Source organism: Carettochelys insculpta, chromosome 3, assembly GCF_033958435.1.
Source record: "Carettochelys insculpta isolate YL-2023 chromosome 3, ASM3395843v1, whole genome shotgun sequence".
Classification (NCBI taxonomy): Eukaryota; Metazoa; Chordata; order Testudines; family Carettochelyidae; genus Carettochelys; species Carettochelys insculpta.
Window position 1 is genome coordinate 208,900,370 of NC_134139.1, and position 14,601 is coordinate 208,914,970.

At 59.7% G+C, this 14,601-nt stretch overlaps 1 protein-coding gene across 1 annotated transcript in view; it reads right to left on the reverse strand.

The window, feature by feature from the left end:
* The window catches only part of GAREM2 (GRB2 associated regulator of MAPK1 subtype 2), a 31,161-nt gene extending 23,075 nt beyond the window's left edge, over positions 1-8,086 (reverse strand). Inside the window, exon 1 of the mRNA XM_074989073.1 lies at positions 7,975-8,086. Within this exon, the coding sequence (XP_074845174.1) occupies positions 7,975-8,086 (112 nt within the window). The remainder of the gene's footprint in view (positions 1-7,974) is intronic.
* Positions 8,087-14,601: the final 6,515 nt, after the last annotated feature.

Sequence of the window (14,601 nt, forward strand, 5' to 3'; positions counted from 1 at the left end):
AGCGGCTAGGAAGTTGAGGGAGACCCACAGAAAAGAGCCGGGGCTGGGGAGGGAGACTGGCTGATGGGGATGCGATGCTCAGGGAGGGTGTGGGGCCGTTCCTGAATGGGGATGGGAGCCTGGCGACAGACAATGTGGGAAAACTGAAGTACTCAATGCTTTTTCTGCCTCTGCCTGCACACACAAGGTCAGCTCCCAGACTACCGCACCGGGTAGCACAGTGCGTGGAGGAGGAAGGCAGCCCTCAGGTTACGAACTTGTGACAAACTGGGGTGTGTGAGGATTTGAGTCCCCTGGTTAGACTGTGTGTGTTTCCTACTGGCCTGTAGTAACACCAGGTGTGTGCCTCAGTTTCCCCAGAAACAGCACCAGCGCGTAGCAGTGGTGGGAAAGTGGTGATGATCTCTCACATGTAGGCAATGGGGCCCGTGGCTATTTGTAACCTGGGCTACCAGGTGGCACCTTTAGCCTAGGTTACAAAGGCGGGAGGAGGGGCCTGGCTGGTTTGCAGTGAAACTGGGCTGTGGAGTGGGACAGTCTGGTCTGGGAGGAAGAGGGGCCAGGGGCCCAGCCCAAGAACCCTCTGGGCCCTTCTCCCCAAGCGGAATGGTACTGACAGCTTCAGGTTTCTGTGGTGACACCTCTGCTACTCTGTGTCCCTGTCACCGCATAACCCTCCTGTTCTCCTTGCTGAGTGAGAGTCACATCTGACTGCAGATGAGGGCAGAGCCTGGAGACCCTTCGCACCCCATGACAGCACTATATAGAAGAGATGGATTTGCACAAATCCATGCGGCCACATCAAATGCACCCGAGGGTGCTGAGGAAGTTGACTGGTGTGACTGCAGAGCCATAGGCCCATTATCTTTGAAAACTCCTGGAGATCAGCAGAGGAGCCAGCTGATTGGAAAGGGAAATGTCATGCCCATTTTTATAAAAGGAAAGAAAGACAACCTGGGGAACTACAGCCTGGTCAGACTTACCTCACTCCCCAGAAAATTCATGGAGGGGATCCTCAAAGAATCCATTTTGGAGCACTTGGAAGAGGGGAGTCAACATGGATTCACCAAGGGCAAGTCGTGCCTGACCAATCTGATTAGCTTCTATGATTAGGTAACTGGCTCTGTGGACATGGTAAAGTCAATGGATGTGATCTACCCGGACTTAAGCAAAGCTTTTGATACCATCTCCCACAACTTTCTTGCCCATAAGTTAAGGAAGTACGGATTGGATACATGGACTTTAAGATGGAAAGAAAACTGGCTTGATGACGTGCCCAATGGGTAGCGGTCAACGGCTCAGTGTCTGGTTGGCGGTCGGTTTCAAGTGGAGTGCCCCAAGGCTCAGTTCTAGGGCCAGTATTGTTCAACATCTTTATTTATGACCTAGATGATGGCGTGAATTGCACCCTCAGCAAATTTGCAGATAAGACTAAGGTAGCGGGTCAGGTAGATACACTGGAGGGTAGGGACAGGGTCCAGAGTGAACTAGACAAACTGGAGGACTGGGCCAAAAGAAATCTGATGCAGTTCAACCAGGACAAGAGCAGAGTTCTGCATTTGGGAGGAAGAATCCCAAGTATTGTTACAGGCTGGGGACCGACTGGCTAAGCAGCAGTTCTGGAGAAAAGGACCTGGGGATTACAGTGGATGAGAAGTTGGATATGAGTCCACAGTGTGCCCTGGTAGCCAAGGAGGCTAATGGCATATTGGAGTGCATTAGTAGGAGCACTGCCAGCAGCTCTAGGTAGGTGATTATTCCCCTCTATTCAGCACTGCTGAGGCCACATCTGGAGTGTCCAGTTCTGAAAGCCCCAGTATAGAAAGGATCTGGACACACTGGAGAGAGGCCAATGGAGGGCGACAAAATGACGAAGGGGCTGCAGCACATGAACTATGAGGAGATGCTGAGGGATTTATCTAGTTTGCAGAAGAGAAGAGTGAGGTGGGACTTAACAGAAGCCTTCGACTTCTTGAATGAGGGCTTGAAAGAGGAAGTTGAGATGTTGTTTTCAACGGTGACAGATAGCAGAACAAGAAGCAATGGTCTCAAACTGCAGTCGGGGAGGCGCAGGTTGGACATTAGGAAAAGCTTTCCCCAGGAGGGAGGTGAAGCACTGGAATACGTTACCTGGAGAGGTGGTGGAATCTCCATCCCTCGGGGTTTTTAAGTCTGGATTGACAGAGCCCTGGCTGGGATGATTAGTTGGGGTTGGTCCTGCTCTGATCACGGGGTTGGACTTGATGATGTCCTGAGGTCTCTTCCAACTCGAGGATTCTACGGTTCTAAGAGACCCCAGCAGTGGGCCCCCAGGAGCGAGGGGGAGAACATCAGGTGCTCCGCAGGCAAAGAAAGGGGCAAGCTGAGATACTCTCTGCTGCCTGATTCACTCCTGTTACAAGATCACTTATTTATAGTCATGGATTTTAAGGCAAACCCCACAAAGCCACCACCTCTGTACATATCAGGATACTGACCATGCACCCGTCACCGTCACGGGGCACTGAGCCCTTGTGCCAGCCAATCCCAGCTGCAGAGACGGGACAATCTGCGCCACCTCCGCGGGGCTGCTGCGAGGAGCTGGAGTGCAGACACCAGGCGAGCAGCAGCCCCCGCCCCTGCCTGCCAAGAGGAAGTGGAAATCGATCCACCAGTGAACCGGTAACGTGACAGTTGCTAACACAGGCAAAGCCTCTGTCATTAGCTCAGCCCAGAGCACCTGGGGCCCACAGGCATTCCCGTCAAGCAGCCGACTTCCAGCCTGGAAGGCGTCTCCGCGTTCACCGGGAGGGATGCAACCAGCGTTCCCTGGAAGCAGCCACCCAGGAGGGACTCAAATGCCCCCAAGCGGATTAGCAGAGCGCCCCCAGCCGGCAGCCTGCGTTTCTCCGGGCGGTGCACACCCGCACTCACCTCAGCGCATGGAACACAACTGATTCTTCACATGGATGGGCAAGAGCAGAGGGAACATCGGCTACAACGTGGTCCATCTCCCCCAAGGAGCACCAGGCCCCAACACTAGCACTGGGACAGCTCTTAGGCTTCCTGCGGGCAGCAGCCGCTAGAGGGCACCAGGGCCACCGAGACAGGCGTTACTTGGGGATGACGCCCGGCGGGGTTCACAGCTCACGCCCCCTGTTATACCCAGCTGCTGCCCCATTGGGCCTGCTCAGAAGCTGACTGGCCTGGGGGGATGGGGAGGGCTTGCCAATGGACTACGGAGCGGGCCCTTTGGGCCCAACCCTTCCCAGTGCTGGGTGCCCCCCAAAGGCTGCTCTGCACCTTGCCTGATGGCCTGACAGGGTGTGGGCCGAGTTCTAGTCGACCTGTGCAAACCCTCCGCGGACAGCCGGCTGCCCAGGGTATGCAGTGCAGGACTGCCCTGAGTGGCCCCTGCTGGCCAGGTGTGGTGCTCCCAGCCCCTCGCCTCAGTTTCCTCCTCTGAGGTGCGCCCCCCCGCCCAACCTGGACCATGCACGAAGGAGCAGGCACCCTGGCTGAGCCTCTCCCAAAAGCCAGTAATGACCATGTAGCCCTTCTGGGGTACCAGACATCCAAACAAGCCCAGGGCCATCCCTAGGCTTAAGCTGCGTACGTGGCTGCGCAGGGCACCCCGGTGCCCCCCACTAAGCAGTGCCCTAAGCTGAGCCTGGGTCCACCGAGAACAGCGCTGCCTTAAGCAGCTCCAATCCCCTGGCCTCCGCCCCACCTCCCAGCCTGGTGGCTCAATCCCCTGGCCCCTCGCCCCCACCGCTCCACCTCCCAGCTCCACAGCCCAGTCCTCCAGCCCCTCAGTCCCAGCCGAAGCAGCTGAAGCCCCCGGCCTCACGTCTCCTGCTTCAACTGTCCCCCACCTCCAGTGCCCCAATCCACCTGTTCCCCCACCCGCCTCCCTGTGCTGTTTCTGCCCCCACAGCCTTAAGCACAGTCCCCCCCTGCAGAGCTGCTGCGTGGCTCCCAGGTGGCGCATGGGGGTGAAGTGTCTGGCCTGCATAGGGCCCCCATATTCATTAGGCTGGGCCTGGGCAGCCCAAGCCCTGGACCTGCAGACCAGCATGTCCACAGTGCGGGACGGTCATGAGGGCGGAGCGGGTCTCTGAGGCTGACACTCTGCGCTCTCGGCGTAGACCAGGGCTCAGTCTGGGAGAGGAAAGGCAGAAGCGCTAACCAGCAACGGCATCAAGATGGCAGAGGTGTCTAATGCCTCTTTTGCCTCAGCCTTGGCTCAAAGACACTTGCCACGATTGATATTAACGACCAGGGAAGGAAGAAAGCGAAATCAGGTAAAGATCAGGAGTGCAGACGTTTAGATACGATATATGGGTCCCAGTCAGCACAGCCTGGGGACATTCATGCGTGGAGCAATCTCTGAACTGGTAGCAAATAGCTCCGAGAACGCCAGGCCGACAGGTGAGGTGCTGGGGGATGAGCAAAGGGCAAACACAGGACCAGTCTGTAAAACGGGGACCAGAGAGTGCCTGGGGAGTTGTAGATCTCAGTCAGGCTTTCGACACTGGCCCAGCTGACGGTCCCCTAAGCAAAGGAAGGAAATGTGATCTAGATGGGATTAGTATAAGGTGTGTGCTCACCCTGGTGACGGTACTCAGAGAGTAGTTATCTGTAGCTCATGATGGCTAATGAGCTTGTAGCTAATGGGTCTGTGCTAGGATCAGTCCGGATGCAGTACAATTCACTATGTTAATGACTGACTTGGATGATGGAGTGGAGAGCACATGTATCACATCTGCAGCTCACACCCAGCAGGATGGGACTGCAAGCACTGTGGAGCACAAGGGTCAAATTTAAACCGCCTGACAAACAGGGGGATTCATCTGAGATCAATCTGAGATCAACCCGCAGCAAGTCGACAAAGACAAATGCAAAGTACTGCACTCAGGAAGTTAAAAAAATCCAAGCAAAACAGGGACCAACTGGTCAAGCCGTCGCACTGCTGCACAGAATCCGGGGTTTGCAGCGCCTCATAAATGGGATATGAGCCAACAGTGTGGTGCCGGTGCAAAAAAAGGCTAACATTCTGGCGCGCTGACTGTCCGCAGCCGGAGGCTGTTCCCCTCCGCTCAGCCCTGGCGAGCCTCAGCGGGTGCAGTGTGTCCCGTTCCGAGTGCCACGCTTCAGAAACAGGTGACAAGTTGGAGAAAGCCAGGGGAGAGAAACCAAACGGGAGCAAATCCTGAGAGATGAGGTTAAAAACCAGGGCATGTTCAGTGGTGAGAAGGAAAGACGGCGGGACCCTCAGCCCAGTCTTCAGGTAGGTGAGGGGCTGTTAGGAAACGGCTGATGAGCAGCTGTGCTCCAGCTGTCCTGACAAGCGGCAACGGGGGATTTTCACCAATAGCTGAAAAACCTTTCAAGCTGTGAAGTTAGCTAAGCCTGGGACTCCTCTTCCAGGGGAGGCTGTGGGATGTCAACCTCTGGGGGTCTCAGGAACGGGTTGGACGCCCACCTGCCAGGGATGGTCCGGGCTTACCTGCTGCCTTCCAGCCCCACTTTTCCACAGCCGACGACGCAGCTCTGCCTGCACAACCTTCATGCCAGTCGCTTTGGAACGAGCAGGAAAGAGCCCTGTGCCTGTCTCAGATCGCAGGTGGGATTTGGAGACCTGGCTCCAGGAGGAAAGAGCCACAGTTTGCAACCTAAGGGCACTGGACACAAGCAGGTGGCTCCCCAGCACAGGTCCCAGGGCACTCCCAGGGAGCACCTCACCACTAAGAACCTGGGTGTCTGCGCAGCAGAGTTTGAATGTGGCAGTTCATGAAATTCCAGCCAATCGAGGCAGCTCCGTGAGTCTCCTCAGCCAGAGGCGCTACAAGAAAGTTTCCTGTCAGGCAGCTGTGGTTCTTGGGAGCCTGGGGACTGGGCTCTCTTATGGGGACCAGAGAAGGAGACGAGCAGGGGAGACACAGCTGCCTTGGCCCCCACTTGGGTGTGCCAAGCTGGACAGAACAATTCCCTGGAGCTCAGCAGCACAGCTGTGCCCCAGGCAGCCCCTGGGCTTTGCAAGGAACACACCAGTCCACAGTCCTCCGTGGCATTGCCATGAAACTAGTACCCAGCCAAGCCTCAAAGCTGAACAGGTACATGCCAGAGTCACCCGCCCCCAACTCCATGGCTGCAGCCAAAGGCCGGCCCCAGGTGTGGGAGATGGCTGAGCTAACCCCCACCGTCAGGAGCTGGGAAAGCCCCACCAGCCTTCACCTCCAGCCCGGTCACTTTGCTCCTGTGAGTCTGTTCTCCAGGCCCCGGACCGATTCGGTCTGCAGGGACGGAGCAAAGGGGCTGGTCGCCAGTTGCTGGACACGGCCTGAATTCCCCTGGGCTCGTTTTCTCCTCCAGTCTCCTAGCTGGCCGTCCCTCCCCTGCCCCATGGACTGGTGGGATTGTTTATCACCACTGGCATCTGGGCCCTCCCCAGCAGGCTTGGCTCCCCCTGCCTGGCCCAGCCCGGCCCGGCCTGCAGCAAGCTGGGGCCTCGAGTGGCTGGCAGACAAAAGGCACAGAAGCCATTCTCTGGAGCGAGCCAGTCACAAGGAAAGAACCTGGCAGCCAAGTGAGCTACCGAGGAGAAAAGCAGCTCCCCCCCGCCAGCCCACAGCCCGCTCGGCCCCTCCGCTCTCCTCCCACCCGGCTGAGAAAGCTCCTGCCCAGTATTGTGAGAGATGCAGCTGCTTTGTACCAAGCCACTAAGCCCATTATCTGCTCTGCACAGTCCTCAGGGCAGCCGGCGCCGGGCTCCTCCGAGCTGCACCTCCCACCAGCGGCTCTGCTCACAGACACGCGTGACCCAGCACACACAGGGACATGCGTGTACCAACACACAGACACGTGTGGCCTGGCACACACAGGGACATATGTGCATATGAACACATGGATGTGCGTGCACCAACACACAGGGACATATGTGTGTACCAACAAACAGACACATGTGCCCTGGCACACACAGGGACATATGTGTGTACCAACAAACAGACACACCTGCCCTGGCACACACAGGGATATGTGCGCACCAACACATGGATGTGCATGCACCAACACACAGGGACATATGTGTGTACCAACAAACAGACACACGTGCCCTGGCACACACAGGGACATATGTGTGTACCAACAAACAGACACACCTGCCCTGGCACACACAGGGACATATGTGTGCACCAACACACAGACACTTGTGCCACAGCACACCCAGGGACACGCATGTACCAATACACAGACACAGTGCCCTGGCACACACAGGGACATGCGCGTGCACCATCACCTGGATGTGCGTGCACGAACACACGGGCACGTGTGCAGCAACACGTTGGCACAGGTGCCCTTGCACACATGGACATGCACGACTGCACAGCACACACCCGGGAGCCCTGCAGCCGCAGCACTGGGGCTGGAAGCCGCTGGCTGGGAAGGAAAGGGGGCCTGGCCCCAGCCCAGCGGGCCGGAGGCAAACCAAGGCGGTCGCGGTCGCTATGGCGATGCGAGTAACTAACTGTGACAATAATACTGTAGGTCCTACACGGCTGGGGGGTGAGTTCTCCCGGTGGCCCAGAGCGCCCCGCAGATGTCGCCTTCCTGCAGGAGACCCCGCTGCGAGCTGTTCCAGGGAGCCCGCGGGGACCCCTGCGGGCAGGCGGGGCCGGGGTGCCCCTGCTCCGGGGCCAGGGCCTTCCGCCTCCTCCCGCTGCCATCAGCATTGCGGGCAGCTCCCGTGCGCCTTCGGGCACAGCCCCGTCCTCGGGCCCGCAGCGCCCGCCCGGCTCGGCCCGGCCCCCGCGAGCTCCCCGCGGGACCGAACTTCGCCGGATCCCGCCGGCCCCGATCCCGGTCCTGATCCCGCCGGCCCCGATCTTGGTCCTGCCTCTTGCGGGCCCCGATCCCGGCCCCGATCCCGCCCCACGCCGGCCCCGATCCTGGTCCTGCCTCTCGCCGGCCCCGATCCCGCCCCCGGCCCGCCCTCACCTGGCCCCGGGCGCACCAGCGTGGGCAGGCGGCACTTGCTGACGATCACGTCCAGGGGCAGCGCCCCCGAGCTCCAGCTGATGCGGCCGAGCCCCGCGGCCAGTTTCTCCATCGCTCGGGCAGCCGCATCGCCCCGGGCCGGGCTCAGGCGCGGGGCTCGCGGGGGGCGGCCGAGCGGGCCGGTACCGGCATCAGCACCGGGGGTGGGTCCGGGCCGCGGCTCCCGCCCTCACCGCGCGGGTCCGGGCTGCGCTGCCACCGCGCGGGAGCGGCCCGCCCCAGCCCCGCCCCCTCGGCCCCCCCGCCCCCTCGGCCCCCACCTGCCCCGCCCCAGCCCCATCGCTCCCACCTTCCCCGCCCCATCGCCGCCCCGGACTCGCCCCCTCGCCCCCACCTGCCCCGCCCCCTCGGCCCCCTCGGCCCCGCCCCCGGCCCCCCCGCCCCCTCGGCCCCCACCTGCCCCGCCCCCGCCCCCTCGCTCCCACATTCCCCGCCCCTCGGCCCCGCCCCATCGCCGCCTCGGCCCCGCCCCCCGGCCAGCCCCCTCGGCCCCCACCTGCCCCCCCTTCGGCCCCGCCCCGGCCCCATTTCTCCCACCTTCCCCGCCCCCTCGGCCCCCACCTGCCCCGCCCCCGCCCCATCGCTCCCACCTTCCCCGCCCCCCGGCCCCGCCCCATCGCCCCCCTCGGCCCCGCCACCGGCCCCCCCCGCCCCCTCGGCCCCCACCTACCCCGCCCCCCCGGCCAGCCCCCCCGCGCCCCCTCGGCCCTCACCTGCCCCGCCCCAGCCCCATCGCTCCCACCTTCCCCGCCCCATCGCCGCCCCGGACTCGCCCCCTCGCCCCCACCTGCCCCGCCCCCTCGGCCCCCTCGGCCCCGCCCCCCGGCCCCGCCCCATCGGCCCCCTCAGCCCCGCCCCCGGCCCCTCCGCCCCCTCGGCCCCCACCTGCCCCGCCCCCGCCCCCTCGCTCCCACCTTCCCTGCCCCCTGGGCCCCGCCCCGGCCCCATCTCTCCCACCTTCCCCGCCCTTCGGCCCCGCCCCATCGCCGCCTCGGGCCAGCCCCCTCGGCTCCCACCTCCCCGCCCCCTCGGCCCCGCCCCGGCCCCATCTCTCCCACCTTCCCCGCCCCCTCGGCCCCGCCCCCGCCCCATCGCTCCCACCTTCCCCGCCCCCCGGCCCCGACCCATCGCCCCCTCGGCTCCCACCTGCCCCGCCCCCTCGGCCCCGCCCCCGCCCCATCGCTCCCACCTTCCCCGCCCCCTCGGCCCCGATCCATCGCCCCCACCGGCTCCGCCCACCGGCCCGCCCCATCGCCCCCCTACGAACCGCCCCCAGCCCCGCCCCCCAGGCCGGCCCATAGCTCCCCGGCCCCGCCCCTCGGGTCGCCCCCGTCGCTCCCCGCCCCCGGGCCGCCCCATTGTTCCCCCGCCCCCGCCCCCCTCGCTCCCCGCCCCAGGCCCCGCCCCATCGGTCCTAGGCCTCGCCCCCATAGCTCACCGGCCCCGCCCACGGCCCCGCCCCCACCCCCGCCGCATCAGTCCCTTCACGGGGCCCAGCCCTGCCCCCATCGCCTGTCAGGCTCATCCCCACAGCGTCCGCATGGGCCCGGTTCCCTCCTGGAACTCACTCCATCACTAGGGGCAGGAGGCTGAACCCTGGACCAGCTTGGCTCATAGCCATCTTCCTCCAGGACCCGGACCCCATTATACTCCAGCCTTCCCGGCATCCCCTGGCAGGGAGTTCCGCAGGTTGTCTGTTCACCTAGGAAGAAATCCTTCCTTCTGTGGGTTAAGCCTGGAGCCTGGTAATTTCACTGTCTTTAGAAGGAGTAAATAAGGGATTTTTTATAGCCCACCCCCCCCATGGTCCCATCTCCCCCAGTTGTCTCTTTTCCAAGCCAAAAAGTCCCAGGCGCTCAGCACAGGGATGCAGTTCCAGCCCCACGCTCATGCGTGATGCCGTTTGCTGTATTTTTTCCAGACGGTCTGACTGGGCTGCATGCAACACACAGGGTGTGGGCAGCCAACAGTTTCACCCAGGGCAGGAGGAGACGTTTCTGGCTCTTTTTCTAGCCCTTTCCCAATGCGTCCCTGGGTCCTTTTGGCTTTTTGGCTGCCGCTGTACATGGACTAGATGTTTTCAGAGCACTCACCACACTGAGCCCAGAAACTCGCCTGAGTGGTAACAGCTAATTCAGACCCCATCATCTTACATGTTGCGTTGGGATGGTGCTTTCCAACGTGCATTACTTTGCATTTATCAGCTTTGAATTTCTCCTGTCATTTTCTTAATCAGGTGCTCCGTTCTGTGAGGTCCCCTTGTAGCACGTCCCAGTCTGCTTTGGACTTCATGACCCTGCGCAGTTTTGTATCATCGGCGAGCTTTGCCACCTCATCGGTTTTCCCTTTCTCCAGGTCCTTTACACCTATGTGGAATAGGACTGGTCCCACTGCAGACCCTGGGGAATATGGCTAGTCATTTCTCTGTTTTGAAACCTGAGCGTTTATCTTTACGTGAACAACAAGAAGTCCTGTGGCACCTTGTAGACTAACAGATATTTTGGAGCATAAACTTTCGTGGGCAAAGACCCGCTTCGTCTGATGCATGAGTTGTGGGGGGGAGGTCAGAGGGGTATTTAAAGAATGGGGTCCCCATAAGAGGGAGGGCCAGAGCTGACAAGGTCTATTCAGCATGGTGGAAATGACCCAGTATCAATAGTAGGTATCAAAAAAGGAAAAAAACAAGTCAGATAACTCCAGGGGGATGTGGCCCATTGTCAGAATCTAATGTGGAGGTGTTAACACCCAAAGCAGAGAAGCTGCATTTGTAAGGGGCCAGCCATTCCCGGTCTGTGTTTAATCCATGGTTAATGGAGTCAAATTTGCAAATAAATTGCAGCTCAGAGATTTTTCCCTCCGTTTGTCTTCTGAAATTTCTTTGTTTCAGGACTGTCACCCTTAAATCTGCCACTGAGTGTCCAGGGAGACTGAAGTGTCCCCCACAGGCTTCTGTCCATTACCATTCCTGATGTCTGAGTTATGTCCATTTATTCTTTTATGGAGAGACTGCCCAGTTTGGCCAATGTAAATTGCAGTGGGGCATTGCTGGCACATGATGGCATATGTTATATTAGTAGATGTGCAGGTAAAGGAGCCCCTGATGGTATGGTTGATGTTAGGTCTTGTGATGATGGCATTGGTGCAGATACCTCTCTGATACTTATCTGTATGTGTTGTTACCTCTCTTTTAGCCAGCTCACCTCGTATCTGGAAAACCAACGTGACGTCCCGGGGCACCTTATAGACCGACATTTATGGGAGCATAAGCTTCCGTGGGCAGAGACCCGCTGCGTCAGATCATGCAGCTGACAAAGTGGGGCTTTGCCCCGGAAAGCTTACGCTCCCATACATTGGTTAGTGCACAAGGTGCCCCAGGATGTCGCGTTGGGTGTGGGTGTGCGGATACAGACTAGCACTAACTCCTCAGGTCAGCAGTGCCCTGCTGCGCCGCTCTATTATTCAGGCCTGGAGTTGCTCTCCCTAGAGGGTCCCTGGCGCCATCGCGTCATTTCAGCCAGTCACTCGAGTTGACCTCTGCTTTCTTTGTCTCGCGGTGTCACTCCCGCAGCACGACCGAGGCTGTCAGTGCCCAGCTGGCGGAGCACAGCAGGACTGTAGCTTTTAACGGCAAACCTACTTCACTGGTGACTGGAGCGAGGTACTGAGGGACCAGGGGGATGCCCCACCATGCCCAATATCTAGGGCAGGGCCGAGCGGCCTGGGGTAGAAGGGGCAGGGTGTGCCAGCGGGTGTGTGGATCTGCACTCCTGGGAGGGGAAGTGGCCTGGGGTAGAAGGGGTGGGGCCTCACGTGGAAGGGACAGACCTGGGGGCAGCCAGCCCACAGCCCTGCCCAGGGCGTGGGGTGTGTTGCTCCAGCGGTGACTGAAAGGGCCCAGGGCTCTGGGCACCACCACTCCTGCAGTAATGGGGGCCAGAGCTGCAGGCCCTTTGGAATCGCTGGGCCGTGGGACAACTGCCCCTTGCCCCACCCCCAGCCCCATCGACAGGCCTGATCAGGGCTGCCTTGGGAAGCTCTGCTTCGGGGATTGCTTGGGGGGGGGGCTCCAGCCAGCATGACACGGGTGATCACAAAGGTCCCTCCCGGCCTTGGCCGCTCTGACTGTTGTAGAGGTGCCTGTGACCATGTGCGCACCAGGGCTGACACCAGCCAGCAAGGACGTCCCTGCCCGGGCAGGAGCTCAGCCCCTTTGGCTCAGTGCAGCCGGCATTGCCTCCAGCTGTTCCCGCCAGCGAGACCCGTTTCACAGTGGCCGAGGGCGGCACGCTCAGGCATGAGCTCATCGCCGGAGGGCCGGTTCGTCAGCATGAGCCATGCAGCTGCCGGGGGCTGCAGCCATCACGTGGCGGCTCCGGCAGTGAGGCCGGGAGAGCCCTCCAGCCCTGCATCCAGTACCCTGCACAGACGAAGCAGAGCCCAACGCCCTCGCCCCCACGTCCAGCAGCGAACGGAGGGCAGAGCCCTGAGGAGCCGACGTGTTGACATAGACAGGCCTATTCTGCCTCGGGGGGGGGCCCAGGACAGTCCGGCTCTGCCAACGTGAGCCCTTCTGGCTGGCTGGGGTTAAAGTCACAGAGGGGTGAACGCAGGGGTCAGGATGGTCTTATCCTTAGCAGAAGGGCCACAGAGCTGAACCACACCCCACCTGGCTGAAGGCATCACCTTCGGCTGAACCTCATGGCCCAGCGGTGCTAGGAAATCCAATTAACCCCCTCCCCGGGGTGGCGGTAGGGTTCTTACCACCTGGGGTGAAGCTCTTTAAAGCGCCTGAGATGGGATGGTGTAAAGCCAGAGCTGCTCGGCCTTAGACCAGGGCTACGCGCGGGGAAAACCTGCTGTAAGATACATGGCACCAGAGTAAAAAAAAAAATCGATTTTTGCCACCGTTCCTGCAGCAGGAGGGCGACAGGAGAAACTTGCCCATGACCGTCCCTTACTCTTCGCGCCTGCAAGGAACACCGGGGTCGACGGCAGCACACACACACCCCGCCCCGCACCCGCAGTCGGGCAGTTTAGCGTGGCTCCCGCTGGGCTTCTTAAAACAAAAAGCAGCCAAGTAGCACTTTAAAGACTAGCAAAATAGTTTATTAGGTGATGAGCTCTCGTGGGACAGACCCACTTCTTCAGCCCAGAGCCAGACCAGAACAGACTCAATATTTAAGACACAGAGAACCAAAAACAGTAAGCAAGGAGGACAAATCAGAAAAAGATAATCAAATACTGAGTCTGGTCTGGTCTGGCTCTGGGCTGAAGAAGTGGGTCTGTCCCACGAGAGCTCATCACCTAATAAACTATTTTGCTAGTCTTTAAAGTGCTACTTGGCTGCTTTTTGTTCTGACAGTGTATAGACTAGCTGGGCTTCTTAAGTTAACCGCGGAAGCTCAACCCCCATTGCATTGCTCTGCTGGTGAGCCTGGGGGTGCCCTCGGCGAGTGCGTGGGGCCAGCGTGGCCATGAGAGCCGATGCCCAGGCTGCAGTAGGTTCCCCACGGCTCAGTGACAGCCCCAAGTCCTGCAGTCGCTAAGGCCTGGTTGCGGGGAGGGGGGGAATGCTCAGAATGGAGTATTGCAATAACGTGTCACGACTGCAGGCAGCAACTCGGGCCTTGCTCAGCCCATCGGACTCCCCCCCGCCCCCGGGTGGGAGGTCAACCCATGTGAGTGCCACTGAATTCGGAGCTGCTGATGTCACACAGTGGGGCGCAGCAGAGGCCAGGGAGCAGTGTGAGAACAGGACAGAGGTCTGCCAGAGCATCACGGTGCACGGGGAAAACTGAGGCAGGCGACGCTGCTCCCCATACAGCGCATGGTGGGTGGGAGGTGTTTACAAAGGGTTACACGTGTTTGTTTTCCCAGCTCCGGGCTGGCCCCCGGCCCGGTTTATGACCCTAACCACAAAGTTCTCGGTCCTGCTGGAAAGGTATAACAAGTGGGGTTCCTCAGGGGTCTGTATTGGGACCGGTTTTGTTCAATATCTTCATCAACGATTTAGTTATTGGCATCAACAGTACGTTTAGTAAGTTTGCAGATGGTACCAAGCTGGGAGGGGTTGCAACTGTTTTGGAGGACAGGGTCAAAATTCAAAAGGATCTGGATAAATTGGAGAAATGGTCTGAGGTAAACAGGATGAAGTTTAATAAAGACAAATGCAAAGTGCTCCACTTGGGAAGGAACAATCAGTTTCACATATACAGAATGGGAAGCAACTGTGTAGGAAGGCGTATGGCAGAAAGGGATCTAGGGGTTATAGTGAACCACAAGTTAAATGTGAGTCAACAGTGTGACGCTGTTGCAACAAAAGCAAACATGATTCTGGGATGCATTAACAGGTGTGTTGTGAACAAGACACGAGAAGTCATTCTCCCGCTCTACTCTGCGCTGGTTAGTCCTCAGCTAGTGTATTGCGTCCAGTTCTGGGCACCGCAGTTCAAGAAAGATGTGGAGAAGTTGGGAAGGGTCCAGAAAAGAGCAACAAAAGGATCAAAGGACTAGAGAATGTGACCTATGAAGAAAGGCTGAAAGAATTGGCCAGGGTTGGCCAAGCCC